The 26,866-nt window shown below is 33.7% G+C and overlaps 2 protein-coding genes across 2 annotated transcripts in view; both read right to left on the reverse strand.

Annotated features, from left to right (window-relative positions):
- Positions 1-271: 271 nt before the first annotated feature.
- On the reverse strand, positions 272-853 carry Smp_177600 (hypothetical protein; the record flags this gene model as incomplete). The annotated part of the gene is made up of 1 exon (XM_018796813.1): positions 272-853. The coding sequence occupies one exon, from the start codon at positions 851-853 to the stop codon at positions 272-274; it is 582 nt and encodes a 193-aa protein (XP_018651918.1).
- An 807-nt stretch (positions 854-1,660) lies between these two features.
- Smp_135530 (leishmanolysin-2 (M08 family)) overlaps positions 1,661-26,866 on the reverse strand; it is a gene marked incomplete at both ends in the record, with an annotated part of 62,741 nt that continues 37,535 nt past the window's right edge. The window contains 5 exons of the mRNA XM_018796814.1: positions 1,661-1,758; positions 2,989-3,463; positions 6,516-6,938; positions 20,257-20,406; positions 26,454-26,670. Coding sequence (XP_018651919.1) covers positions 1,661-1,758; positions 2,989-3,463; positions 6,516-6,938; positions 20,257-20,406; positions 26,454-26,670 — 1,363 coding nt within the window. The remainder of the gene's footprint in view (positions 1,759-2,988; positions 3,464-6,515; positions 6,939-20,256; positions 20,407-26,453; positions 26,671-26,866) is intronic.

Here is a 26,866-nt window from a genome sequence, read left to right on the forward strand (position 1 = left end):
AGTAAATATAATGATGATTAAAGAAATAATAAGAAAAAAATTAAGTTGATACGTAGAGTATGGAGGGAAGTAACAAATAAGTACAAGGAACTGAAGTTTGTGATTGCTATCTATCTACAAACTAAAGAATAATACACTGGATAACTCTAAAGTGACGCGAAGGTAAATACATTACGAATACAATTAGAAAAAGAATTGCAATAGTAACAGATGATTTAGTGAAAGTAAGAAATAACAATAAGAGAAAATTTGTCAACATTAAAAAAGTGAATTAGAAAGATACTGGTAAAATTATATTTGATACTTGACATTTCATTCTACGTTCTACAGATTTTGGATCCATGTAAAAGTAATGATCATCTTCATCTGTATTAGAGAAATTATCATTTTTAAAAGTGCCCAAAAAATCACGTAAACGTTCAAATCGCCTTGTTTGATTATTTCTATTATCATTATTATTATTGATGGCGGTTGGATTATTAATATGATGAATACCATCGTTGAATTCACTTGAATTACTCTGTCTTATTAAATGAGAATATTTTGAATTAATATTAGGTGAACCAGGAACTGAATAACAAACAGATGACTGTAAACCATTAACATCATCGCCCGTGAGGTTTAAATTTGAATGGGAATTATGCAGTAACTTAGAAAACGATTTGTTTGAACTTGGAAATGCATTTGGTGATGTTTTTAGGCCATCATAAACGTGAGTGAATTCAAATTTCGGTGTTAAGTAATTACGATTCAAATTCTCCCCTAAGGACAAGAAAGAAAATAGATTTGAGACAGATAAAATGGTTAAAAATTGGACACAGCGGCGCAAATGAATTAACTCTTTGTCTACCATTTAAACTCAAGTCTCGAAATTGATCGATACATTTTATTTCGCTAATTCAGTCTCCTTTCTTGAATCATATTCTCTATGTTTAGTTTTTTACCAGTCACTAATGCTACTACTTCTGAAATATTTCACTTTGATAATTCCACCTCACTGTGCTAATTTATGGTGTGACAACTTCGATTGATGAATATCTGTGATGTACTGAATAAACTTGAACGATTTCCATAAACTCTTAAGTAGTTCTATTATTCATCGAAATACTTATAGTTAAGTATTTGACACGAATATTGTTAACATCTACAAAATTTAAAGAAATTGGACTAATTTCAAATGGATTAATCTCAGGTGACTCAACAAATGAACTTGACCTTTTAATCATTAAAAATTAAACTAAGTAAAACACTTTACATACCAACAGCATGACACCCCAGTATCTTATAGAATTCTAAATCAAAATATACTTTAGGAAATATTGAAGATTTTATAATCTTTAATTACTGTATTTTTATACAGTCTATAACAGAAAACTGGTATTTTATAAAGGCATGTATGTAAGCAGCTTACATGTTGATACTTCGCTAGAGCAAGACCTGGTTTAGATCATATCAGAAATATTGACAACCATTGTAGCACAGTAGGTATACCCAGTTAATGAGTGTGAAAAGACAGAATATGAGTCATGAATTACATACTTCTGGTTCTCCAAACAGAAGTAGGTGGAGCGGGACTCGAACCTGAGATTAAGTGGCTGAAAGTTGAACGCCTAAACCACTAAGATTAGTTTCATTACTGTCCATTAGTTCGACTACTTTCTTAAAAGCTAATATCCTCACATGTTCTGCCGTTGTTTTTACTATCATTATTACTTTTGTGAAATTCTTCGCGATACAAAATTTTACATTCTTTACAAACTATTAATCGTTATTTACAATACTTAGTAATGTATATCTCTACTTAGTGATAAGAGTATTTTTCCTTCCATCAAAATTTCAAATAAAAAAAAGCATTTTAATACAAGTACACTAAACAATATTAGAAAATGTAATATGATTTCACGATTTTTTTGGATGCTCAGAACAACTTGCGTATGAATACTAGTGGTTTGTCAGATGAGATTAACTTATGTATGATGAAAACCAATTTGGGCCACCCCTGCAGCTATCATGATGTGAGTTTGATTGTGAGAGGCCAAGTTAACAACTGGTCAGTGAGAGCAGTTTTGCTGTATGTTTGTGAAACTTGCCCTCTCCATGTCAAGGATGGTAAAGCGATTTCAGTGTTCAATCATCGTTACCTCAGAAAGATTGTTGACATTCAATATCAACATCATGTTGGTAATGAAGAGGTTCAGCAACATGTATCCGGGTAGGACTACGATAACCGAGTTGGTGTCACTATCGCGAAACACTGATTTTGGCCGCTTGGACATGTACTACAAATGTCGTCCAAGCGAACTTCACATCGTGCCTTATTTGCCGGGGTTGGGACAGGTTGGAAAAAGTAGAGAGATAGTCAGTTTGTGACACGGAGCCGTGTATCGGATTGGTATCTCTCAGTTCATCATAACTCTCTGGTTGGAGTCTGAGACAGTGCAACTCGGTGGTTTGAGACGTTACTAGACATGCCTTGGAATAGAAACAAATAGCAAACCTGTTGTAACTTTCTTTTACTTCATAAAAGTGAGAGGAATTTCTTTAACTGAAAAGATTCCTTCTAGTCGCAATTTATAGACTGAATGGTTCCTCCCAGTAAATAATACTCCCGTCTAGTTATTTTAACTCATTTATTTGTTTTTGAATATAATTTCTTCCCGCCTATTTCTTCAAAGAACTCATTCCCTTAATTGGGCGGTGTGTATTTGTTTTGGTGCCCATTTGTGTCAATATGCAAGCGTTCAAATGTATCTGATGGCGAAAAATACTCTCAATTTATACGCGTCAGTGTTAATATCCGTTTGTCTTAAATAAATTAAAAACAAAAAGATTTAAAGACTAACATCAACGGAAGAGTCATAGAACTAGATTTCTTAGAAGCATTCTCAGAGTAAGTACTAAGAGAAGACAAATAAGCCATGTACTTATAGACTGACTTTCCTACAACCCACTAGCGGGTCAATATTAGAAAAAGATAGAGAAACTGACTTGAATTTGTTTGTGTGCGACTAGAGGAAATACTCTTAGAACCAGGTCGTATATTTAAGCGCATTTCTAATTGTTGTTTACTCATGTTGAGCATTTTTGCTTCAGAAACAGCTTCTATAAGGTGATTATCTGAAAGATATCCAGTGTTAGTATGATCACAGACAGGCGGAAGTCCCCATGGTTCACCATCACTGTATTCACTAGAATAGCTTGCATCCGTTACGGCATTTCGACCATTCAAATAAATATTCAGTGAATTTCCAAGTTTGTCCGATTTCTTCATCTCAGATTTATTCTGGTTAGTATGCGCTCGAATTATCTGGTTTACTGGCATAACCATAGAAGCCAGAGTGGGTGGGTGGATTTGTAAACATTCTGGTAAGCGATGAGGATCATCCTGTACAGAAGTCTGTGGGGATCTCGATCGAGAGGAATTATTTGGGCATTTATATTCAGTAGGCTTTGATGTGGCGACCTTTGGATAAAAAGTGATAATAATTAGTAATACAATTTTAAGTTTAACACTTAGGTTCTTAAAAGGAAAATTCACTTTCTATGATTTTGGAAGAGAATGAAAGATTTATAACAACGTATGCAAGACGATGATGGGTAAGATATCACAAAGCAGAAGCTGTTTATTATAACCGAATTTAGAGATCGAATAATAGGACCGAAAACTTCTTGACAATTAATAGTACACAGTTTCATAGCAACAGATGCATATAATTTATTTATCTTACTGTTCACCAGTAAATCATTTTTCTACCATGTATTTCTGATAATCAACAATAACAGTATTTACATCCAGATACAGTCGAATAAACGTTTTGCTAAAAATAAAATCTACTACAGTTTAATGTAACCATTACTATTTTTAAATGTTTTCGTTAGACTGTCTCAGTAAAACATAGCTTCGTAAATTAAGAACTTATCTCTCTATAATCCTATGTAAATCACGAAGTCTTTCAAAATTCTTTAATATGTAAAAAAATAGAGTTTGTATGGTGTTTAATCGGTGAAAGCATTCACTTGAGCTGAGCTATGATTGGGCACACACGAGATATACAACTTATATAATTTGTAGGCAATATTTATTTGAAATAAAATACACGTGACACCTTAATTCCATGTGATTCTATTTATTTATTTTAAATATCAAATGGCAGACACTTTGAACAAAGTATTTCAGAATATTGATTTGATCAGGATAACAAAATAGGCCTGATGTAAATAACTGATAAGTTCGATGAGGATAAATCATTGCATTTCTATTTTTTTCTTAACAAATAACTGAAATCAGTACAAAATGGATATACATCTCCTCATATTTCCATTTAGACTATTCAGTATAAGCAAAATGTGAAACTGTCACTAAAATTATCTGGCTTTCCTAAATAAATTTGATCAGTCTCTTGGTATATTGAATCCTTAAGAAAAACTACACTAAGAAGATCCATTACAATTGAACTGGTGGACGAAAAAGCCAAAAGTTCCAGAAACAACTGAGTTCACATCCAGGCAGTTCTGTAAACGAGGCTGACCCAGATGTTTCTTGGAAAGATATATGAACAGCTGTGGAAACAGCATTAACATCTATTAGTAATTTAAACCGAAGGGTTACAAAAACCAATGGATTTCTTCTATGTCTAATGCACTAGTGGATTCTTGTAAAGTCATCCCATCAGGCTCTGAACACGATGAAGAGCGAAAGAAAATCAGATCTAGGTTAACCAAAAGTCTACGGAACGATCGTGAGCAGTGATGGGCAACGGAAGCAGAAGAAATGGAAAAGGCAGCGGCTGTAGGCAACTCTTAAGACTAATACAAGAAACCGGAATTAAGAAGTCAATTGTAAGCGAAACGATCTCGGGAAAAAGTAAGAATCTCATCTGCTCTCAGCCCAGACGCTTAGAACGGTGGGCGGAACACTTTAGAGAACAGTTTAGCTGGCCTTCAGTTACTCTACAGTTACCTACCATTCCCAGACAGTCTGAATGGAACATTGAAGTAGGTCCCTCGACCCTAGTTGAAGTTCAAAAGGCTATAGATAGTCTAAAACGACGAAGAGCAATTGGTCCAGATGGATTGACTCCAGAGGTCTTTAAATATGGTGGTTCACTTTTAGTGATTAGGATGACTAATGTTTTAGCTAAACTCTGAGAGTTTGCCGTAATCCAATCTGACTGGTTGCAATCACTGATTGTCCCAATATATAAGAAGGGGTCAAAATCATCCTGTAATAACCATATAGGAATTGGTTTGACCAATGTAAAGTCTAAAATGTTAGCCTTAATAATTATCGGGCGCCTAACTAAGACTCGTGAACTGAAAACATGAGAAAATCAGGCTGGCGTTAGACCTGGTCGTGGCTGTATCGACCACATATTCGTTATTCATCAGGTTTTAGAACACAGACATGCTTATCGGCGTACGACAATGATAGTTTTTCTTGACTCAAAAGCAGTATTTGACTCTGTAGACTGAGAGGTTCTGTGGCAGTGTCTGTCATTGAAAGGCGTACCTCAAAAATACATAAACCTTGTGAAGGCTCTTTACTCGAACACTAACAGTCGAGTGAGAGCTTATGGCGAACTGTCATCTGATTTTGCAACCTCAAGTGGTGTCTGGCTGGGCCGCGTGCTACGTATGCCTGAACACCGACTACCACGACGCGCACTGCTGACTAGTGTTGGCGATGGTTGGAAGAAAGTTAGGGGTGGCCAGACCAAAACGTGGCATCAGTCCTTGAAGTCACTAACGTCTGGTCTTAGCCATGTTGGTAGATGCAGACTACTTGGTTGGGGTCTGAGCGAATATCGTAACCGATGGTTGGAGACTGTGAGTGACATGGCTCAGAATCGATCACAATGGTGTAGGTGTATACACTCTTTATCTTCCCTTAAACCTTGAGATTAAAATTGCTTCATATCTGTCTTTCTTCTTGTACTATATCCTTATATACAATCTTTCTTTTATATATTACCACCACTAAATTAACTACTTCTATTCATCTTGTTCTGCTAATGAGGTATAGCAAATTGGACCGATGCATATGTGCGCCTGGTCCTACGTTGTAGCTGACTGACTGATTAACAAAAAAGGATTAATAATACTCGTTTTTTTATTTTATCAAGATTCAAAGGGATTATCAGATTGATGATATACCACAACGTTTATATTCTTCTTAGAAATTTGAAGAATTATTTAGCCAATAGATTACACTTTCAAATACAAAGGAGTGGACAAACATCTCACTCCCCACTCCGTGCCCCAGCCACTTGTCCAATGCCTCACATAATTAGTATGAGAAGGCTACAGATGCTACACCACTCCCTAGACTGCAGTGAATAGAATATACATTGGAGACCTATGACTTTATTTCCGAACAACTGGTCAACAGTTCGAAACAAATTCCAATCAAAGTATCCAGGGGATCACAGTATTAACAGAATTATTTCTTAAAACACTATTTCCAGTTTCCAGTAATACGTATGTAACGATGATAACAAATAGTGGATAATACTAACCTTGGCAAGGTAGAGTTTAACAAGATTCGAAGACAATGGACAATCAGGAAGAATATAATCTGAATAGTTAAAGGATGATAAATTAAGTGGCTGAGCCAGTTTGGTTACTGAATCAGAACAGGAACTTGGTACTTTAGGGTAAATTTCGGGAGTCGAAATACAACTATGTAGTGGATGGTCTACGACTGTAGCGACTGAGGACTTTCTTGAACGTAAATCACAACCATTTATTCCAAAATCTTTGATATCTGATGAGTCCTCAGACGTTAAAACTCCATTTTGTTTATTGTTTAACTTCTGTGAAAAACCCCCCAAGACTTGATCAAGAGCTGGATCACCATCAGGATAGACGAAAGATGGATGGCGAATTCGGAAGGCGGTAGGTAACTGTCCAAAATGAACATTGCCGGAAAGCTTGGGGAGCTAAACGACAGTAGGAAATATTCACTATAAATTAGGTTACTAAAAATTATAACAATCGATATATCTCCCGAAAATCAGAAATATTCATATACGATATCCATTCCACCCATGCTGATTCTTGGTCATAATGTAAGTAAATAGCTTTCTACAAGCCTTACCTGTGGCACAGAACACAAGTTCATGTGCACATCAAAGAGAGATCAAATTGTGAAGAACTTTTCTGCGTATTAGTTTATGGTACTTGAAGATAAAAGATATCCAAACATCGTAAGCATTCGACGAAAAATCCCGTCGGAAACTTTTCACATTTAACACTGCTGAGATAAGGTGTGTAGTACCATATATAAATAGTAAATCTATTGAAAAGATTCTGAAAGCCTCACCGACTAGGATGACTAGGCAGGTATAATACATACAAGCCACCGGCTACTCCAACGTGCAACTGGAGCTTGTATAGAAATGGCTCAGAAGGTAATATGGTTCGAAACTAAGATGTTACACATCAGACTGAGAAGTTATTATTCATTGAATTAAGTAGTGTTTAGAGTCGCAGAATTTCTAGTTGGGATCAGCAAAATGAAAGTAGTCTACAGTAGAGGTCAGGGAGATTTATTCAAACTTCATTCCCCTCTACATCCCCAGAATCCCTTCACACAACTTATTCCTCAATTTTATGGACTCATCTTAAACTATATTCTATATGTATATTTTTCTGATATTAGCAAAATCATGACCACTTTGATCCTTCTCGTGTTAATTTCAGTGCTGATGCAAACAGTGGCAACTTGAAATAATGAATAGTTTTGTCAGGTCCTTGTCTATGATTAACTGAAAAGCAAATAATACTGTCCCATTATGTGATATTGCTTAGTAAACTAGCCTGGGACTGTGACTTACCAACGTTTACGTCCAACTGTTACACAAATCATAAAACTTCTACTGTCAGGTGAATGAGAAAACAACACGCATTCTTGCAACACACTCGAGTGTTAGTGACCGAACAGACATATCAATGATATTCGCTGTGTGGAGAGGGGAAGGCAGTGAATTTCAGATGATTCCCCTCCATAGTTAGTATCAGATCCCGTTGAAAATTATATGACAGTACAACCTAAACAAATGAAGTAATCAATGCTTCTACACATCTAAAGAAATATGGCCACATTGGGTAAAAAATCCTGACCACTTTCTAAGCGCTATTCGTACGCTTCATGTCTAGAAGGCAGGGGGAAACACATAAGTTCAACTGTTCTTGATACCATAAACTTTTACAGTCTGTGGACAACCAAAATGAGTCACAATGTATATTGGACTATAAAATAGTTGTTGCTAAATAAAAGGCGAAAGATTTATCCACAAATGAGGAGACACCAGAGTTATCCTGCGGATCATTAACATGACCATATTACTGCCCCTAAATACCCTGATACGGCCGAGAGTGTGGAGATTCCGCTCTCCCTCTCAAAATGCTCCCACATGGCCACGTGCATACAACCACTGACAGGGAAAGCCTACTAACTGCATTCTCGCACCACAGGTGTTGTTGACAAAATTAAGAGAACGAAAAGCGAATGTCCAGAGCTTTGACCGAGTTGGTGGACACGGAAAGTCCACCTAAAGGAGTTGGCAAACCCTGATTCCAAACCAATGGTGCACATGGGCTCCAGTATCCTGAGGGAACAAATGGCGTATAAATCAATCGTTGGTCTTCGGTTACCATGAGATTCCATCTCTTCAAGATGCTCCACTACCTTGTGGATCAGACCTTTAGGCCAAAGGCTCCGGGTGTGGCTCCCTAAGAAAACCACCTGGGCAGCATCACAGCCCTCACAAAAGTCAAATGAGATTTGTGCGGCACATATATACCTGGTGCCCCCTTGTACCAATATTTATGTGTTTCCATAAATAAATAAATGTTGCTAGATTACTTGAAATTCAATTAAACTGCAGTACTAAGTTGTCCATTAAGTTTGTATCATGGGGTAGGTTTACCACAAATCTTTTGTCTGAATGGTCCCACTAAGAGGAAGCAATATTTCAAAATACAACAAACAGGGAACCTCAACCTCTAGGAAAAAAAGTTCAGTGGACTTATCAAAAGTTCGTCATATATTTCGAGTTTCGTAGTATCCAAAAAGGTTCTCGATTTACACAATAACGTTAATAGGAAAGGCATTAGGATTAGATAGTGATTGTGAAGTACATATAATTTTTGATCAAAAGTGACTAGTTAATATAAAAAGTTAATAGCATTCAAGTGGGAAAAATATAAACTAATTAAACAAGAGTTGTACCCCAGACTTGCCTCAGAGTATCCAGCGAACGATAACGCACGTTTTCGGCGGAGAGGTGGTTCTACCATAAATGGATATGATTTTTGGTAAGCAGCTTTGATCCACTTGAAGGTTACAAAACGTCTCTGTATTACATTTTAAAAAAGAATGGAAGTCGTATGGTTTGAAAGAAACATATTTGGTACAGTCAACGAACAGATGATTAGTGATAGTGTATAAGTAAGTCGACCAAGACATATAAGGTAGTCCGGTCTGAAGAATCTTAAACACTATGTGCAAATATCTCATATGGAATTGCATGTTTTAAAGTGACAACTAAACTGTTTCTAATTGTAATGAAACATTTTTGCACAATATGATACCGAGAAGAATGTTACGCAAATTGAAAGGATGATATTAAAATAGAAAGAAAAAGGCCGGATAATCAAAAATGGACAAGAATATTATATATTACAGACAACGATTTTTTAACTGAAACAGGTGCGGCGATGTTCAGGGATTCGAAAAGAAGTGAAAACATTACTAGTGTGAAAGTTAATGATGATACTCAGTAGCCTAATATAAATAAGGGGTTGTAGGCTCCTATGTGTTTAAACAAATAATAAAACGTTGTAGGCTCCAAACCTAAAACCTAGTCGTTGAAAACTGAATTTACCATAATATATTAACTGAAGAATGATAGGATACCCGAATCGTCATATCTTACCAAAAATCTACCCAGTCCTCTAACTTGGATCTGCTTCTATCCTTGTAAAGAGCTACAGACAAGTCACTGTGACCGAGACATCAAATAGTGGCCATTAAAAAAACTCTTAGTGCCACTGATTTAGACTTTCAGGCGTTCCATCTAAGCATCAAAACAATATCTACCTACCGATTATTCGGAGACTACAATTTATGGACGACCCTTGAGCGACATTTAAGTAATCTTGAGACTGTCCACCTACTAACTAGGACTAAATGATTATTAACTAGTGTGAGGAATTAGAATTTGCAGTTGAGGGTTAGGGTTAGGAATTAGATTTATGGTTTTCATTACGAATTGACATCAACCAAAATGCTAAAACGCTAGTTAGCTAAATAGATGAATGAGTTTCGCTCCAAAATCCAAAACCTGTCATCCTAAATCTGATTGCTTCGTCCATAAACTATAGTCTCGTCGAAACAAATGGCAAATAAAGACTTACGTCATTTAACAACGACCGTGGATATAGATCTGTTTTAGGGTTTGTTATTCTTTGAAAACTATCCAAAACCGAGTCCTTAATTCCTAACCTGTCTCGTACAGGACATTCCAAAGATTTTTAGGTTTGAGTGCTTAAACGTACGATCTATAAATTGTGATTATCGAAACTTCGTCCAGGATAGCCTCAAATACCAATACGTAAAATAAAGAACAGCAAACAAATGATAGTTCCTGTCTATGCAAAATAACGGAGAGAAATTGTTATGGGAAACCTGCAAACCAGTGTTACTTAACTGAATGCTGATAGTGTATCAAGTGACTTTTTCATCGACAAAGTTTCCTTAAATGTTTCGATGAACAAGGCAATATTGACAAACCAATGACGTTGCCCAGAATTTATTCAGGCATTATAAATGAAAATAGCTGCTGACGAAAACCCGATAGCTTACGTGAAAATGATGGTGATTTGTATACAATCCACTGAACGATTATATCTGTGTTACTTTCAAGTCAGAAGTAACTTCATAATCAAAAACTTCTAAGCGGAAGAGCTCAAGGTCGTCCATATACATTACTTCCACTACGTTTTATTCTGTATGACCGTAAGTATATTCAGTGTCAATTCATGCGTAAATCATACAAAAAAAAGCACTAATAAAAAGGCTTTGAATTACTAAACATGTCACAATCAATAACTTACCGTCTAGTATTTTTAAAGAGTGAACCTATGAAACATCATTAAGCTTCAAGGACACAATTTTAAAGAAACGCCGGGCATATATTCGATTCAATACACAATACAGTTAAATACACTTCCTAATGTACATTGAGGTCAGAGAAACCACTCAACTTCGGTCATCATGCTAGACTCATTGAGTACTTCGAAATTAACATATCTGTCAAATGAAAGAATAATTTATCTTTAGACACTAGGACCAATAGTCAAATTTGTTAATTATCAGTGTTTTTCTAGGGTTTAAGGTAAATACAAAACTTCTTCTCACCGAAGCATAGTTCACGTTTTCAGTGGTTCATCAACCCTTTCAACTGAGCTGTTTAAATAAATATTGTAGCGGTAAATAATTCCATGAAATAAAAAGCTTTGTAAACCTTTCGCATAAAAACAGATTATCTTGAGGAATTTCTTTGAAAGCCTTTAAAAACATTTTACATAAACGTTTTAGCACTACACGTCTCTTGTACTATGCCAAAAAATCTGAAATACATGTCATCTGCTGGTAAGAATGTCAATGCACTTTTTTAAAAACATTTGTGGTACAGATTTAATTCACTTATGAGACAAAATACCAAAACCGGGTGTCCGCTATTATTTTCTCATCTTCTTTATCCGTGTTCAGAAGGATGTACGAAGGAAACTTTGTTGAATAGTTTTATAGGACACAGGAAACATTTATATTCGTACACAATCCAAAGGACGGCGAGGAAATTCGAAACCATGAGATTATTTAAAGGTGTTTGTACTTCATCGAAATTTCTGGGATGGATAAGTTAAATTCCAGTCATTCTTTGACCAGTTTATCAGGATGTAAACTGCAAAGACGCCCTTCCATCGATTAAAAATAAGCTTTTCCATTCACACACTGGATGCTGTGACGATTAACTAACTCACTATATTTGATCTGCTAATATACAAGTAACGGCGGTAAATAAATCCACAAAATCAATAGCTCTGTAAGTCTTTGACATTGGATGCTGACCACATTGATTTTAATGGGCTGACATAGTCGAAGGTGCTCGGTCATGCATCCGCATCAGGTCACGAGTAGAAACGCCGCAAGTTTAGATCAGTCGCTTCTTGATATATTGATAACTTATCCAATACATCTTCGGACACCCTCGCTTCTGATTTTGGATTTCACTGGGTGGGCACGATTCAATTGTGGGAGGTGTTGCTGGTTAAAATATTATCAAACTAAAAACACCTGTGGCATTTTCATGGTATTTTAGGAAAAGTTACTGTTAGTATTGTTAAATATACTTGATATGGTTAGATCTATTTGATCCAGTGAAATACGTTTTGGATTATTGAGGGGGCCTGTAAGCTGCATTATAAACCATCTGGGCATATATTTTAACCTTTATGTAATCTAAAGTAGATTATCAAGTGACTGGAAAAGGCCACAATAAGTCCTACTTTTTTAATGGGTACGAAGCATCTAAAGATGTGGCCTCTATCAACTTAAGTAAGGAATTTGATGAGTTTCCGTGCAGCAGATTGCTTTCAAGGTTATTTCCAGCATACCAACGTAGAAAATAGTGCCAAAGTAGTCTTGAACGTAGTACCGGAACAGTGGATTTAGGTACAAAGTCAGATGAATTCTATTTTAACAATACCTTCTCTGACAGGCTAAACCACAATGTACAAAAAATTTTCACTCGTCGATTTACTACACATTAAATGGTGAAACCGTAAAAAAATAATACAACTACTCGGTGTGGTGGAAACAAGTTCTTTTCAAGACACTACCTTGAAGGAAAAATGCGAAAACTTTTCAACGAACAATCACAATGATGAAATAAAAATTTCGAGATGAAAAACGTATAAATAACTGGCTGTTCGAAGCAATACTTCATCCCTACAACCGAAAAAATATTTTCCTTCCATCAGAAACAGAAACAAAACAACAGGCCGAATAGAATCTGACAAGATGGAGCTTCACAATATGGTCACCACGAAACATTTAGAAGACTTGAAATTTAGAAAGACATAGCAGTCAGAACACTGCCAACAACAAACAGCCTGTCTAAAACTCATAAATACAAACGGTTTAGCAATAATACTTGTAAACAAAACAAAAAGAAGACTAAATATGTGTCAACAACAGAGCAAACGATCCAAATAGAGGAGGAGAAAAGGAAAAGGCCTAACAGAAAACGTTAATGGACTCATTTTCTCCAATCCTATACACAGGTATACTGAAACGAACTCCAGACCTCTATCCACGCAGATGTTAAAAACTCCATGAATTTGTATAAGGTGTTTGCTCGTCTTAAACCCACGTACTGCATGCAAGTACACAGTCTCTGTCCGTAAGAAGACAGTGATCTTTCGGAAAGGGTTTTAATAACATCAGCTAACTCGCATCCCGTAATCACATGGCCGCCGCATGATGTCAAGTTACTTGGGCCAACTTTCTCATCAAGTCATCAGTGAGTTAAATTCCCAAACTCAGCACGTGAATGAAAATCCCTCTGTCGACGCGTTCAAGAAAGACTCCAAATGATAGGCTCTCATTGCCAGGAATAATTCATCCCACATAGCCTGCTGTAATTTTTAGATCGAAACGGAACCATTGGACAAATCAATGACCATGTAGCTGTAAATAATTCCCCAAAATCAATAGCTCATTAAGTGTTCGACATTGGATGCTGACCACATTTGTTTAAGTGGACTTGTTTAACTGAAGGCTTTCGGTCATGCATCCGTGCCAGATCACGTTACGAACCAGCGTGGGACACAGCTCCTACGTTCACTAGCCAGATTAGAGTAAACGCTTCTCGATATATTGATGACGTATCAAATATATCTTTCCGATCTCTTCGCATCTGACTTCTGATTTCGATTGTTTGGGAAAGCTTCGAATATAGAAGGTGTCACTGGTTGCTAGCTGTCAAACTAGAAAACTAGTCGTATCTTCAACCAAAGATGCTCGTCAGGCGTTTTTAAATGATCACTTTTCATTGCTTCATGGACCACAATTTTGTTACCTTGTCAGATAAGATATTGAATACTCAATCACCATGGCCTAACATCCAAGTTTAACAGTTCATTGACCAAGCAAAACTAATCCTAACCTGGTGACCGGGCCAAACGTTTCAATAGGGCATGTGTTACAAGTCACACCCTGGTGTTTTCGTGGATATTCGCTACTTTCATTGTATCTTTTAAAATCTTTGCAAATAAGTAGTTGCGTTTATTTGTTTACCGAGACCCTAGTTTTACCAATCAAATCTCTGTTAGGATCTGTCCTCTGGCAAATTGCTTGATTCAATGATGGAATGATAGTACCAAATGATAGTATCAAAGAGATGATTTTTTCTGGTGACAAAAAATTTAAACCCAGCTTTCGTGTCAAAACTTATTGCTTTGAAAGTTTTTTAACTGGTCATGATTAAACCGCATCACTTCTAGTAACCACATTTACCATCAATTCATGATATGAAACCCGATTCGACCGCTGAACCAATACTCCGAGAAATGATGACATTGACAGATGACATAGAGTCCTAAATGAACTTTATCGTGTTTTTATTTTCTGTAACCATAGTAAACCTACTTTTCTATCAAAATTTTTCACGCTACGAAGCAACTTCTTGCTAATTTACTTGGAGTCGTATATGAGTAATCTTCGCCTTTATTCAGGTGCAAAGCCATTACCTTAACGAATTTCAGATTTAATGAAACTCGAAAATGCATGAGTATCCCAGAATTTATGTTCGTTATTGTGCAAACTTGTAATAAGAGCACTAAACGTCAGGCTCTGAAGTGAAAACCAGTAATGGGTAATACCATCAATACATCTATAACATTGCTATCGGAATTCGGTATTTATGCATATAATCGTGCAGTGTAAATTGTTTTTAAGGGACTAGGACAGATTTTTTCACTGTTTTCTGTTGGATAGATAAGTCATTTCGCAAATTCCAATCACTTTAGACTGATATATAATTGATGAAAAATCTTATTTTATGATGATGATACTTCAACTGCCAAACTAGTCTTTCTACTTAAATGAATGTGACGGAAAGAAGCGTATGGTTCACGGTACTAAAGTCTGAGTTATGAATTGTTTTCATGCCACACGAACTTACAGTAGTATTAGTAATCATTTGCAATACGAAAAAGCCTTTTTCGAGAAGACTTGAACTAATTCTAAGTTTGTAGATTTAACGTTAAAACGTTTGATCTACCTAGCTTTAGTAGAAAGTCATTTGTATACTTGATCAGGAGATACCATGAAATCATACGCCAAATTAATTTTCCTCGGCTGAAAAACTCTATATGTTTAGAAAACTGTATCTATTGTCCCATAAGTTAATTGAATAGTTGTAAACTTGTTTTCAATAGTGAAATACGTAAATGATGGTTTCCTATGCTGGGCTTAGTGATCTGGTTAGTTCCACGTTACATGAAACATTAAACTCATGAACAATATGGAAATCATTTGCAATATAATATTATTCAAAAGATGGCTTGTAATATTTAAAACAGTCCCATGAACTTGACCTCCAAGTGTAGTGCGAACTCGAAATGATATTACGAAGTAGTACTAGTTCCAACAAGCCTAGAACTTTGTCATGAGACAGGCAAGAAACAGAATTCGAAGTGCTCAGTAGTAATTGTGTTGTATTGTTTTGATGGATCTAAACACAACAAAATATATTTAATGTGTACTAGGTTCACTGATTATTCACCACATGTAGGCACGAATAAAATATGGGAAGTAAATAATATGGGTATACTTCATGCATTGAATGCTCCTAGATGGAGAACAGATTGGTACTAAGTAGTACCTAAATGTTGAGTGACCCACTAAATTACGTGATTAACAGATATTTGACTTTACCTTGAGCAAAATAATTACTACTGACTGATTATGGTATATTTAGGATACACAAACAAGTTGTCACCTGATGTAACTTGGTATGCAAGTAATTAGATATTTAAGTAGAATTCCGTTAGTATACTGTTGACTGTAAAAGAATCGCTTCACACAAATTATGAGACCTGAGATGTCTAGAGATAAGACTGCTATCAAATTTTACAACTTTCAACAATACCCGTTTATCTTACCGTATTGCTGCAAATCTGAAACAAAATCAATCGACGGTCAGTAAACAGATTATGATACACAATCTTTATTACAGTGTGTAAAATCATTGAACGTTATCATAAATTACGGTCGCAATATAATTGATTGTTGTCCTAAGAAGTTACTGGTATGGATCAAGAAGTTTGTTTTTCTCACCTGCATACAAGTGTGGTGTTCATACACAAGGTTAACTAGCAAAATAATCCCTCCAATAAGATTAATTTTTAAAAAGAACTTCCTTTGTGAAGTTAGTTGTTATTGAACCTGTTAAAACTAAGGACGCAATACAGGAAAGCAGAATTTCTATTTACTTGCTGAGGATCCTTATCACATAGCAATTAATTTTCTGACGGGCTTTGGCGGGATAACCATCTCCAAGTATATGAACATTCTGTTGCTGTTCAAATGATTACGTTGCATGTAGAAAAGAAACGGCTTCGATCGTCTAGGAAAGACAACAGTTCTACTAGCAGACACATGTGATTCTAACTACTATCTTCTGCAATGCCTTAATAACTGACTAACTAGTTATTTGAAATTTCTAGATAAGTACAGTGTAACCTGTAAAAACGACCAACGTGAATTTAAAAACGAATTATAAATAGTTCCTACATCCTCTACGACTTTCTTTAATTTTATTAAGTGTATACCATCTGCGTCTGTAGGATCTCTGCTTCGGTTTAAGTGAGTAATTACTCGTTGTAAATCGTTAAAGGCACTTTCGAATTTCGCCTAGCTGAGGAAACACCACAACAACAAGGACTTTATTACTACAGAATGCAAAGCAACAAACGATAATTTAAGTCAATAGGAGATTGTGTAGATTGGCAAAGTTTTGATTGAGATCGTGAATCTATGAGTGTTAGAATAATATAATGAAGAATCACAGTTACTCCTTTGCTTATTTTACATTCTAAACAAACTTTATCTCATATTGAACATGCATTTATAAACATCAAAGGGTATCAAAATAATTCACACAATTAACCACTTTCTTTGCTTGTGTATTTCATCCCACCAGTTCACGTGAGCAAACTATTCTTTGTTCTAGAAATCATGTTTAATATTTGCTTTTTTACTCATTTGATAGAATCTGATTCAAAATGTCCTAAAGTTATTTTCAATCATTTGACAATCATCATATAAATATATATATATATATATTTCATATCTCAGTCACGCTAATATGTGTATGATACTTTTTTTACATAGATTCTCAAAATGTTTGCTTGTTTTGTTGATCATACTTCAAGTAAATGAACAGCATATCATTTACTTTTCAAATAAGCTTTACCAAATTTTAGTCAAAAGCTGAAATTTCAGCTGATTGAACTTTGTAGCGGTAATGGGTAAGTTAATAAATATAAAAAAAGGAAATAGTAAATGGAAATGATCATTTCAACAAAAAAATTTTTACTCTCGGCGATTTCATTTCCACATGTTGCACAGTTTTATTTATACGAAATGTTTTTTTCAAGATAATTTATACAACTGAAACGAGTTTAATAAAAGGTGTATATACATAATTTTATTGAATTGCAGAAGTATTAATGATACGTAATCTAAAGTCAGACTGATTTGCTCAAAAAAGTTGTAGAATATCATTCTTCTTAAGTACACCTGAAGTTTGGTTACCTTTAAGTCGAAGATTCACGTAAAGATATTTCTTAGATACGAAATTTCTGGAATACTTTTTTACACTTCATTAAAAAATCAATTAAGTGGTTATTTTTAAAAAATCATGTATACTTTTTATATCAAGAAATCAAGAAAGTAAAAACTCAGGTTTCAGATCAAAATTAAATACAGTTGAGAATATAATAAGTATTTTCAGCTGGATTCTATATAACACAACAATATTCAAAACGTAAAACTTATAAAATCATCAGTTTCACTATTTCTAGCTGTCATTGGAATATGATTGAAACCTTGAATGTACTTTACAGTACGCTCATATATTTTGTGACTGTAGTAGAAAGTAATTAACAGTCGCTAGGATAAAAATCTTTCTAATGTTTAAACCTGACATTAATGACAGTTACTTTGGATAGGCTGTTAAAATTCGACAAGTGATGAGGGTTAGTTTCAACCATTAATTGTGATTACTGATATTTGTTATCAGAGAAAGATATTCTCCAGTTGAACAATGAATGAAATAAAAATATATTTATATGAAGAGTATATTTAATATATGCAAATAATTTAATAAACTACAAAAAACGTTTTTAAAAACCATCCATTAGTTACTTTATAGTTTTTCCCCAGGCTACTAAATGAGAAAAATATATAGATTAAAAACGTTATACAATATAATCCAATGAATAAGTAATATATTGTTATTACTTGCTATATGAAATGCTGAATTGTTTCGATTTCTTACAAAAGATGTGTAGGAACAGGCCTAAGTTCAAAGAAAAAAAATACAAAAGAGATTAAAGATATGCAAAATCAATGTTAGAGTTTATACATCAATTTTTTTCTATTTATGTTCAATACTAATGATCATTTCTGTTTGTAACATTTACCAAGATTGTAATCATGGATTTAAATGAAAACTGTACTATGAATTTATTACACAATTACAGAAACAATCTAAATTAAATAAAATATCTTCAATTACAAGTTGGTGTATTTCTAAAATATGATAGAATAATTAAACAATAAGACTTATGAGCAGTGATAAGTTTCTCTAAACACTAACTAATTGCTATTTTTATATATACTTGAAATCAAGTATAGGATGTAAAGGGACATTATTCTTATGGATTTTTGGGAGTCCATATAGTTTTGGTATAACGTAACGCGGTAATTTGAGATGTTCATGGAGGTCACAGTTGATAGTAAACTCATCTTTCATCTTCCTTAGGATTTTAATTAGTATCTGTTCCGTTTCTTCAGTTGTGTCATTTTGAACGGTTTCTCTAAAGAATTTGACTGGATCAGATGATATCGAAGATATTTTGGAGATGTAGACCAGGCGATACATAAGTACAATTCCTGCACCCTTGTCTGGGAGACATAACACCAAGTCCTGATTTCTCCGAAGATCAGATAATTGAGATTTATGTTTTTTTGTGAGTAATCGAATAACTGTAGGTATTTTATTTACATATTGATTACAACAGTCTACAAGAGTTGTTTTGAAATGCTCATAATCTCTATTAGATACTGGAATAAGGTTATTTTTCTGACGAATGAGGCTTTCAAACTGAATTTTAGCGTTCAGTTCACTAATGTTAGCAGACGTACTACAAAATTTAGGACCAAGGGATATTGCTTGTAGCTGAATAGTCGATAATGTTATGCATGAATAAATGAAAACATATTTCTCTGACGATTCGGGAAAAGAAGCTTGCGTCTCAGTCTGTTTTAAACGTTTTCATTAATTTCAAGATCACATCTTCCGTACGAGTTTTGCTAACAATATCAATGTGATCTTTGAACTTGAAACGTTGATATTCTGACAAATTAAATAACGTATGTGAACGTAATGAGATATTCCGTTCCAATTCTGTTTTTCTGGACTTAATTTCATCGATATAATTCAGAGTAAGACTTTTCAAAGAACGACGATTTGGATGAATACCATTACGGCGTAATGAATTGAAAAATGGTCTTGGATATTCATGTTTGTCTATACTGCTTCTCAGAAAATTGATTCTGGTATTCGCTATGGCAAGCTTGACAGAATAAATAAGAAACCCAGTGAGTCCCTTTACTGTCACATGATCCTTGCAGCTCTTCAGATAATTAAAATAACCCATAGTGTCATTGAATAAGGAAAAAAATTCAGCGAAGAAAATTTTCTTTTCGACGAAATCATTTACTTAAGTTTCCTTCTTCCTTACCCTTGATTAATACGTAACCCCATTTGTTATTTATTCTCGAATCAATTTATAATGCAATCTTTCCTAGCCTCCTATAGACATACGTTTTCCATATAACTATATATACGAATGTACAACTTAAGTAAATGATTTCTTCGAAAACAAATAGTTACTTACATTGCAAGCTCCGTTACAACTTGGGCACAGTACTAATCCTCTGACATTAATGTTATTATCGTAAGCATTTATTGGGAGAGATTCTCCATCAGGACAGTTTGTAACTTGCTTTCCAACAAGTAATTCAATACCACCACTTGAACAATTGTACTAGAAAACAAAACATAGTCTTTATTATTATTATTATTGTAATCTAACTGTGAGGCTTACGTTTACTTTACTTAGTGTACAGACTCATTTAAATCAATACACTTTAAATGTTTGGGGGGTTCTAAAGCTTTTCATTCACCACAAACTATTCGTTTGGTGTGAAAAAAAACACATATTACACAATTCACTATTGAAAAGATAGAGAAAACGTCTATCATTTTAACATTTTATATGCGGAAATTAAGTGATGGAACAAATAACTCATTTTCCATACATTTACAAAGATTTATGGATAATTATTATTAACACAGTTTGATAGATTTTATTAAGACTGCTAAGTTTTCATAAACCTAGAATAATTAGCATGTAATCCATGATTGAAAAATTTTCGACATTTCACTTTTTTCTCCCTAAAAATTTTAATCTAAAGTCACATTTCGTTTATTAATACAACAAATTAACTTATTCAAAATATTTGTACATGTATATCGCTTTCTTACTTTATGACAACTAGCGTAGGGAAAAGATATATCTCTGTAAAATCCTCCTACAATGCTGATCCATGGTGCGTATGTATCGTGATTAACACATACTGAATCTTGACCAAAATACTGCAAAGCATAATTGTTTTGTGGATCTAAAACAAAGATTTTTTAGGCGTTAAATTTAGTTCAGCACTAATAAACAAAAAAACTATCAGATTAAAAAATAAAATACGTAATTTTTGTTTTTGACTAACTCTTGCAATGAATTAAAGTTGAGCCAAACTGTCTTGTTCCATGTTAACCTAACTGATATCAAGTCGAACTGTATAAAATCGTAAGAAAATAAATACTTCAAATGTTACTGGTCAACATTAATCTATGATAATATTTCAGTTTAGTTGTTCGTTTAGCAATAAGTTAGCATTTGACTGGTGCATGAATCAAACTTCTTAAAGACGCTTTCACGTAATAAAATAATTTGTTGGGTTTATACAAAGCTACTGAAAAGTAATAGAGTTTTATCTATTAATCCAGAGATTTCGATTTATTAGAAAAATAACGTTATGATACGGCTTCTTGATTTATTTTTGAAAAATCTTTCGGAAACATTTGTTTTGCAGAAACACAAAGCAACTATACACTCATTTGGTTTGTCTTTTAGTTCAGGAAGTAGACATTCTAATAGCTATTGTCGCCTTCCTTATGGTACTCGATTCAATATTAAATATCTTTTAAGTGTATGCAAAAATAAATGTTTAGGCGTTAGGAGCCTCGAGAATCTCATTGAAAAAAGATGTAACATTATTATTTTTATTAACTTTTATCAGCAGGAAAGTATGTATTATAATGGTTTTCAAACAGTTTGCGTTCTGATCATCAACTGAGAGAATTAAACAGTATTTCCGTATTCATTAATTAACGATTCAGCTTCGCTCTATGTTGAAAAACATTCAAAGCATTTAAAGCAGACAGAAGAGTTAAAATTTCTATGGTTTACTTATGCACTGGAGAATGGTTGTTAGTCAAAAAAAGGGAAATCTTATTTACCCTGTCATCATTTCCTTTAGTTCATTGAGCTTACTTAGTGTATCTACTGAGAAATAAACAGAAACAAATAGCCTAGAGCATAAAAAATACCTTGATTACTACATTCGTTTTAACATGACATAGGTGATTAAAAAAATGAAGATGCGATTGGCTGTAGACAGAAATGGTGGCAGTAGCAACTAACATTACACAGTGAGAAAAAACCTCACAAGATTCATATCTAACCACTTTAACAGATAAAGGTTTGTAATTACATAATAACAGCCCATCAATAAGTCCCAAAACCAACGAATACTTAACTGAATGTATTACATAATTCGATACATAAAATATACCATTGGGTCCTCCAAGTTCATGAAGAAATCAAAATCAAAACTGTTCACCATAAAAATCTTTTGTCTTTATAATCATGAATCCCATCCAATCAGTGACAATTTTTTTTAAAGATATATGAATGTTTTGCTCTCTGACAGTAATTGAATACAATTAACTTCGAAAGTGCCTGATAAAACTAGTGTTACCATTAGGTTTGTTAACTTCAAAATGATGGTGACAATTTTATTGTTCAACAACTACATCCAACTGTACTATCAGTTAATAAAGGAATCAAAATGTACATGAGCATCACCAACATCCAACTGTGAATAAAACTTAAACGATAGTATATAAAGCGTTATTGTGCAATGTAGTTGAAAAGTGACAGATGTTAATGACTAGTAATCTAAATACATAGTTTTATTAATTTTTTTATTTGCATGTTAGTTTTACCATAGTGAACACCAAAAAATGATAGAAGTCTACGTCAGTGCAGAAAAACTTCAGATTTAAAATGCAGCAACTATTTTAGTATATTGAGGTAACTAAATATTTTGTATATATAGTGAATATAGAAATCACAAACCAACGGTATCTTGATTTTCAATATGACGACAATATGATGTATATTTATATCCAGTCACTGGTTCAAATGGCTAAATAAATATAATTTCAAACAACTATCAGATTCACAAGTACTATTTTAATTTCGAAATAAAATAAGGTCAAACAACTCTTTTCTTTTAAAGTTATGAGTAAAGTGGTTTTTCAAAGCGATGACATGAGAAATAATTATGAAAGGTATATAAAAAATCTCTGTTCATAATAAGTTCATTTCTTTTTTTTCATTGAAAAGAGTTACTAAGACTAGTTTTAACTAGTTTCTTTTGTGTATCTGCTGAATCCATAGGTGGTTTCGTCAGTAATCTTGGTTAAAATATGACTTTTTAATGCAAGCTATTCAAATCACATGAACCTTACAAGAAATAAATAACATCTAACTTATAAAGTTAAATCTAAAGATCAAAATAGCCTAGGGAGACACGAGCATAACTAATATGATAGGGAAGCAGTAAATGTAAAAATTATAGTTAAACTAGACCTTTTTTCATTAAAACAACAAACTAATGTGGATCATTTCAGACAAGTAAAAACCTTACTGTCAGGCATCAGTCACTTCACTAGTAATAACATCTATAAGTCAGTACACAGGCGTAATTATCATAGGACAATTAGTATATTTTTTTTCATGTGAAAGTTTAATATGATCAAGATTAACTCAAAATCCGAACGAATATTCTTGTGACAGATGTCCTTAAACATGGTCCATTTTGTTCTTAATAGATGCTCTATTTTCTGAGTAATAGACATTTATTTATCTGAATTTTATTGTTCCTGATACAACAATAAAAGTGGATCCATACTTCACACAACATTATCAGTAAGGTCTATAGTTTTCTCGTTTCTTGGAGTGAATAGCTGCAGTTATGAAGTCATTATTAGGTTTTGCTCCAAAACCTGAAGCCAAAATTACTTTTGACGCTTCGTCTGACAAGTTCAGAAACTAAGTTATAATTTGGTGTGCTTAACAAGACACTACTGTAAATGTTCATGATCATCTCAGAAAATTGCATTTAAAAAGATTTTCAAAGTATATAGATTTTATTTTCGCCAAAATATTCAGAAATATTAGTTTTGATCAGATGCTGATAAGAATTCGGAAATATTATATGAACAACCTCTAAATTTCTATAATCGTCTAAAGCTGTTTATGACCCAGTGTTGATTTCTTAACGTACGACGTCAAAGTAATTAACGCTTGCAAAAGAATCAACTGTGATTTGTCAAGTGAAGATCAATTGAAATGATTTGATTTTCTGTGTAATTCACTGATCTAGTAGTTTTTCACTGATTTTTAATCAAACATGAATTAATGCTAATAATTCAAGCTAGTTAATGAATATCTTTACCATACAACGTTAAGTTTGGATGTAATCAAAACATTACCCCGTATCTATCACATGACAGAAATCACATTCAGAAGAACTGATGATGAAATTCGTCAAAGGGAATCAATTGAAAGGACATCTGGACAACGTAGAATAAGCACTGTCAGCCTACTAATCGTTGCTTGAAAAAAGAAATTGTTATAGACTGTTACAAAAGATAGTACAAAACCAGTGAATAGAGGCCTTTTTTCATGGTGATGAAAAAACCGCATTCATGGTGTTCAGAATCATACCGCGTATTCACAATATAAATGAAAAATGATAGTTTACTTTAATTTACACAATTGAGAAGTTTCAGAATATGCTGAAAAGTCAAAAATTACGATCATTCTGATAATTAACCATTTCCTAGAAATTTGCATAAAAATATCTCTGTATATAAAGCTAACTACCTTAAATCTAGACGTACACTCCAGTTAAAATACAAATCCCAAACATGTAGGTAACCAGATGTAAGACAAGTACTTATTAGTTGTCTTGGTTTAGACCAGGGATTAATTCGATGTTTCTATGGTAGACAGTCATTTTATTCATATAGTGCATAAATAAGATGGAGAAAGGAACACGATTTATCCTTTAGTTTTAAAATATTTTTAACTTTTTGTATGATTGACTCTTAGACCCTAACTGAGTAAAAACTAGGATAATTCTGTCAAAAATGTTTTTATTCAGTGGAAGCCTACGGCTAATGGAGTTCAATGATGTCGAAAATGAGACAGATGTTAGTGGCGGTACTGGACGATGGTTGGAATGCATATCGAATTGATTAAAAGTGACATAGGGAACTACTGGACTTGGACTTGTGGCTCACAATGCATTTACAACTTTACACAGCATAAGCTACTTAGTGACTAAAATTCTTCAGCTAGTCGTAGCTTCTGAATGGAAGTTATTTAACCGAAACAATCCACTTTGGCAGTAGTTTGAACGTCCTTAAATCCATTATTCTCTTTCAGTGTTGCACCATTTAGAATGGGCTGTTTTGAGAGGGACTTACAAATAGTCGTGTTCGTTTGAGTAACAGGTTAATTCACAAGTCGGTAAACTTTAGCCCTCTATCGGATCCCATGTAAGATCCAAGTTCATTTATAAATATTCACAGAAACAATCAAGTGTGAAAACTTTCGGTGTGATTTTGAGAAACATCTTTTTATGTTACAACTTCAGATAATGGTGCTTGAGATCAAACTCCGTCTGTTGTTTAATCGACCTGAAGAGTTTAGCTTAGTTTCTTAATCAGTAGACAAGGTTTCACAAGAATCCTCCAAAACCTCAGCAACTAAGATTGAAGTTCAACGAAGTTTATGTCACATTTTGATTTACTGACTCCTCCATTTTCTTAAAATTGAGGTAATGATTTATAGTTTTCAATCAAAACTAACAGAATTATAAACAGTCTTAGTGAACAATTCAATATCCAACAATGACTGAAGTCTAAATAAAAAATAGGTTTCACAATCTGTAAATGTTTGCATTATTTTTTGAAACAACGTTCATTTATAATTTAAATATTATGAGTCAACATTCGGATGTCAACTAAGATGTAAATTTAAAATCGATATTACTTATTAAGACAAGCAAACTGGTTCTTAATCATAGCACAATGAAAAAAACCTACGAAGTGCCACTCAGCTCATTATTAAAATTTCATTGATAACGTTGATGACTAAGTAAGTGTATTTAATAAATACATGTTAATTTATGATGTACATTGATAACCTCATATGCACCTAACATAATGGTTGATTTTATGCAGTTCTTTAATGGAAACATTTGTTCAACTTTGGATATGGTATTATATACAATCAGTAAACACTACGATGAATGAAAAAGCCCAAAGAATTGGAAAAAGGACAAACGGTTGTAAGATACTGTAGGAGTTCATAATACAAGTACTGTTTAACACAATCTGTTTGTATTAAAGTTTCAACCACACACTAGTTTTCAAACAGCCTATTGATTCCTGAATAGATTATTTTGAAATTTGGATGGAGTAATAAGAAGACGAAGATTCTCAAAACTATGTGACGTATTAGCATAATAAGTTCCAAACAATCCGATCACACATAAACTCCGTCTCCTTATTAAAGTATCCAAATTTATTAAAGAAACTAATTGTCGTATATTATGAAGTTATGAGCAAAATAACAGTCATATAAATTTATATTAAAATTTTAAGAAAACAACAAACCCTGTATACTGGGCAACGGTCACTTAATAAAGATCCGCCAGCATAATATGGTAATTCAGAAGCAGAAACACCATCTATACTGGTAAAATATTGATTTTCCACAGGTACCTTGTCTTTTTGGCGTTGAAGGTCACAGAAGCCGAAGACATCGTCGTAACCTAAGCATTTGATATCAGTGCTTGAAAGTTTGGTACAATAGGGGGTTATAGGGTTATTCCTGTAAAAAAATTCAACATATTTCTTGCTTAGGTAAGTTTTGAAACGAAGTTTAATAAAACTTTAATTGTTTACTTAGTTTCATTTTATTATATCCACAGAACTGAGGAAGAATTCTATGCCCAGTTATTAAGTAAAACATTTTTGTTTTAAATTCTGCATACATTTTGACATTATAGTAATATTATTACACAACT

Source organism: Schistosoma mansoni, chromosome 4, assembly GCF_000237925.1.
Source record: "Schistosoma mansoni strain Puerto Rico chromosome 4, complete genome".
Classification (NCBI taxonomy): Eukaryota; Metazoa; Platyhelminthes; class Trematoda; order Strigeidida; family Schistosomatidae; genus Schistosoma; species Schistosoma mansoni.